The sequence below is a fragment of the Rutidosis leptorrhynchoides genome, chromosome 3, assembly GCF_046630445.1.
Source record: "Rutidosis leptorrhynchoides isolate AG116_Rl617_1_P2 chromosome 3, CSIRO_AGI_Rlap_v1, whole genome shotgun sequence".
In the NCBI taxonomy this organism is placed as follows: domain Eukaryota; kingdom Viridiplantae; phylum Streptophyta; class Magnoliopsida; order Asterales; family Asteraceae; genus Rutidosis; species Rutidosis leptorrhynchoides.
The window spans coordinates 658,622,796-658,627,574 of record NC_092335.1 but is presented as its reverse complement, the minus strand read 5'-3'; the positions used below and the strand labels follow the sequence as shown (position 1 = coordinate 658,627,574).

General features: G+C 33.3%; 1 protein-coding gene across 1 annotated transcript; it reads right to left on the bottom strand.

Moving 5' to 3' along the window:
• Positions 1–2,030: 2,030 nt before the first annotated feature.
• On the bottom strand, positions 2,031–4,328 carry LOC139902544 (protein NRT1/ PTR FAMILY 5.2-like). The gene is made up of 3 exons (XM_071885155.1): positions 4,215–4,328; positions 3,188–3,759; positions 2,031–2,892 (listed from the first exon to the last, which is right to left on the bottom strand). Exons 2-3 carry the CDS (start codon positions 3,754–3,756, stop codon positions 2,031–2,033), a joined length of 1,431 nt encoding a protein of 476 aa, XP_071741256.1. The 5' UTR covers positions 3,757–3,759; positions 4,215–4,328.
• Between the last annotated feature and the right edge of the window lie 451 nt (positions 4,329–4,779).

The following is a 4,779-nucleotide window of genomic DNA, read 5'->3' as shown; positions in this document are numbered from 1 at the left end:
TGATGTGCATTGCGGTTGTTAAGATGTTGTAATGTGGTGATGTATGAACTATAAATACATCATCCTCACTTAGAATTCATAACCTCTTCCCCTCATTTTACATCAACTCTCTCACACACACACTCACCAATTCTCTCAATTCCTAACACATGTAACCTTCAATCTTGGCACTTAGTTGAATAAAGTTCTGAATTCATCATCTTATCATCATCTATATTCATATACATACATATACTTACAGCATATATGTATACATATATGCTCTGATATATCACAGATGATCACTTGAACACGAATTGAAACGAATTTATGGATCAACAAAGCATGACTGTCTTACTAATTTTGAAGACCATGTTCGAGATATATAATTGGCTGTTATAGAAATCAAACTATTATATACACATAATAATTTAATACTAGTTAAAGTACTGATTGTGGCTAAACTAGCATGACCGTCTTACTAATTTTGAAGACCATGTTCGAGATATATAATTGGCTGTTATAGAAATCAAACTATTATATACACATAATTATTTAATACTACTTAAAGTAATAAAAAAATGCATCAAAATATATTCTCAAATAATTGTCATCTCATTATATATAAAATATGGCATTCCTAACATATTTTGAAGCAAGTCTTTGAAACTCTTTATACCCAATTCATACTCTCAAATATATCATAATCAATAGTTATCACCATCAATTCGTTACAACTGTTAATTAAACTATTAAATGATCATTGGAGACGTGTACATATATAAGTTAAAACTTAATGTATCTTCATGTAACGGGATTTGTGCACATATCTTTTGTGTATTCATGATCTTTGAGTTTTGAGTTGGTTTTCAACTTTTCTTTTAATTTTGAAAAACTGTTTTAGAATGTATGTATTTTTTCGTTTCAGCATTAAAAGAACAATATATGAGTCATTCAAAATTTTGAGCCCTTTTAAAAATTTTGGGCATGTGTGATTAACCATACTCGTATACACCCTTTAAAATGCTCATGTAAACTAATATGAATGTTGACACTATAAATTACTCCGTATAAATTTTGATAAACAATTGATAATTGTACACATGTATACAATATAAAATCATATGATTATAGTGGAATTATCAAAACTTACGGTAAAATATCAGAACTAGTATATATAATCGACTTAAAGAAGTTAAGAGTACAACACTCACCTAGCATGAAGTAACACGCTCTCCATCGTCCAGTAGTTGATCTTAAGACAGGTCTACCCTTAAGATCAGTAGTTCCATCTTGTGTAAAATTTTGTCCATTTCCCTTCTCATATTCCATTAATTAATCTGTCACACCAAAATGACAAAATATGTGTTGTATGCTAGTGAATAATAATAGACTTAAATACAACTACCACACATAGACATATGCTTACGAATCACCCGTTGAAAAATAATCAAAGTAAATATGTATTCCCTTCCATTATTATTATTTTATTATACATTAATTGATATCCATAAAAATTTTAATTATGACCTTTAATACGATTGAGAAAATAATTGACTTTTTATTTTTATTATTTTATGTACGTATAATCTTGACATATGTCGTATAGTGTTCGCAAAACACGTAGATTAGCAGGGATACGCAAGCCTTGTGTACGAATTCAATTTACGTAGGTATAATCTTGACATATGTCGTATAATATTGACATGACATGGTTAATTATTTTACTTTATGTATGTATTTAATTACAAAAAGATATTTCCATTTCTCTAATGTTACTACTGCCTCCGTTTCAATTTAATTGTTCCCCTAATAAAGCGCAGTTTAAAAAATATTATTACTGCATTAAATTGTACTTTTTATTACGTCAAATTTTACCCCTTATTTTTTATATAATGAACAAACCATGAATAATCTTAGATAACCTGATTGAAGTTTCGTATATTAAAAATTAAAAATTGAAAATATAGCAATTACACCACAAAAAAAAAAAAAAAAAAAAAAAATAGTTGGCCCAAAGTAAAAAAAATAATACTACTCACACACTTTAATCATGATCCTGCAAGGTAAGTTTGTTCTGTGAACTTGTTATCTTCTTTCAACTGTTGGTTCACTTTCATTAAGTCGAAGTTTTGCGCAACAATAAAGAAAAAGATGAGGTTCACAAAGCTCAAAACCGCAAAAAATGCGTAATAATAATCGAGGTGAGATAAATTAAGGTCGTTTTGGATCCAACCATCATGTCCATTCTTCTTTGTAACATTAGCCACAGTAGATAAAATAAAACTACTAAGAAAATACCCGACACTGTAACTTATCCCAGAAAAAGCTGTCCCGAGACTTTTCATTCCTTCGGGTGCTTGATTATAAAAAAACTCTAACTTTGCTACTTCTAAGAAACAAGAGGCAATGCCCATCAACGCAAATTGTGGAAGGAGAGTGAATATGCTTAAAGGCACAATTTGCCCATTTTCGACTATGTCATGATCTTTAGCAACACTCAATCGTCGCCTTTCTACAAAACTAGCGACAACCATGGTAATGATATAAAAGATTAATCCAATTCCCATTCTTTGTAACATTGTAATACCTCTAGGGTTTTTCGTGTACTTTCGAATAAAGGGAACAAAAAAGCGATCATAAAGTACAATGCCAATGAGCAAGGAGATCGTTAAAAATACACCTAGAGAAGCCGGTGGTATCTCAAAATGTGGTCCCATTGACCAATCCAAGGTGGTGCCTTGTTTGACGAAAAGTGTTTGAGTTTGGGCAAACAATGTGCTTGGAATTACAACTGTACATAAGATCGGGATCATTTTAAGCATTTGTTTTGTTTGTTCAACTCGTGTCACGGTACATAAATTCCACTGAGAAGCCAGTTCTTTGATTTTCACAGCAGCTTTGTCGAGAAACCTATATTTAACGACGACTCTTTAGATTGTTCATCATGTAGAGAAATAGACATATAAATTTTTTCTTGTTCAGGCTACCCAGAGAATGGCGAATATTTCTACTCGGATGTATGTGATCTAACCAGTTATCCCGTGACCATTTTCAACCCTTTCTCTGACCATCTAAAATTAGATACTAGTGAGGTTTTGAACTTAATGACCTCTTTTGAGGAAATCAGGACCCAAACCATCAGCTATCTTGGTATTATTTCACTTACAAAAATAATAGTCAAAACATAAATAAATAACTTAATTACCTTAGTAAAGATGAATGGTGAATTCTGTACTTCCCGGGACTATCATACTCGACTAAACTCAACTCATAAAGCTCTCTTGGGTCAACGGGCACTTCTACATCCAACTTTCTTATACTGGAAACTAGTACTTTTGCCATAATAGTAAACGGGCTTCCTCCCTTTGGCTTGTGCCTATAAGTTGGTGTTCCAAAGGCGAACGATATTATGGCCACCAATAAAGCTAGTGTAGGAATGCCGTAGCCTAAGCCCGAACCCACATTATCTTGAATATACACTAAGATTGTATTTGTGAAAAAAGTGCCAAAATAGAGTGCAAACGCCCACCAATTGAACAGAGTGAGTTTATGGGCCCTTTCTTTGGGATCAAAATTGTCAAACTGATCCACACCCATTGTTGAGATGTTCGACTTGGTTCCCCCCACCCCAGTTGCAATAATGTAGAGTGCACAATAGAATATATCGACTAGTAACGGAGAGGCCCTTTTATCACAATTTGGGTAACTCACATTTTTGCCACATGGAGGTGGTCTTAGTGATGGTAGTGAGACCACAAGAGTCAACAAGCACATACCCTATTAGATAAGAAAACAGATGTTGTGAGTAACATCATTCCTTATCATAACGAACATAACTTAACTTTTTAACTACCACATCAGTATTACATCAGTCTACACACTATAAATAACTCATAACGAACGGTACCTGTCATAACTATCAAAGTTACATTTTTCAAATAATGGTACTAGACACTAAAAAAACATAAACCCTCATCTTGGTTGTATCGCCAAGAGGCCCAAGACATCGCCCTCTTGGTGACTATGATGTTAATAGCAAGGCGGAAGAAAAGGGCTAAGGCAATGTGTTATCTCCATCATAGGGACCCCATAAGAAGACCCACAAACATTTTGAATAGGCCCAATGAGAACAAGATTTGGGTTAATGACAGGCTCAATGTTTGCTAAGTAACTAAATCAAAAGTCGAGGCATAACATATGATGAATGTTTAAATACGGTAAAAAGAGTTTACCACGAGAAAAATGAAAGAAGAAATAATGAAAGTCCAATATCGTCCTAAGTAGGTGTCGGCGACATAAGCACCCAAAAGAGGAGTCAACCACGAAGTTCCTGCCCAATTTGTGACAGAGTCAAGATTGAAACATGTTCAATTACAGCAATCGAAAATATATATATATATATATATATATATATATATATATATATATATATATATATATATATATATATATGTGTGTGTGTGTGTGTGTGTGTGTGTGTGTGTGTGTGTGTATGTGTGTGTGTGTGTGTGTGTGTGTGATCAGGCTTTTGCATTTGCACATACCTCAAGTGATTTCAAGTGAAAAAATGAATCGATTCTCGACCTTGCTGACGAAATATAGGTAATAGAGCCTGCTAAACATGGGCAAAGATTTTACAAATCCACATTGTAGCGAAAATAACAATAATTATAGAGAGAAAAATTGAGGCTCAGATCCATAGATAAAGTCAAGCAAGATAAAATGAGTCGCCATGGCTGCAATCTTTAAGTTGCCTTGCCAAGATACGAACCCTTTCTTTCTCGTTGCTTGACTGGA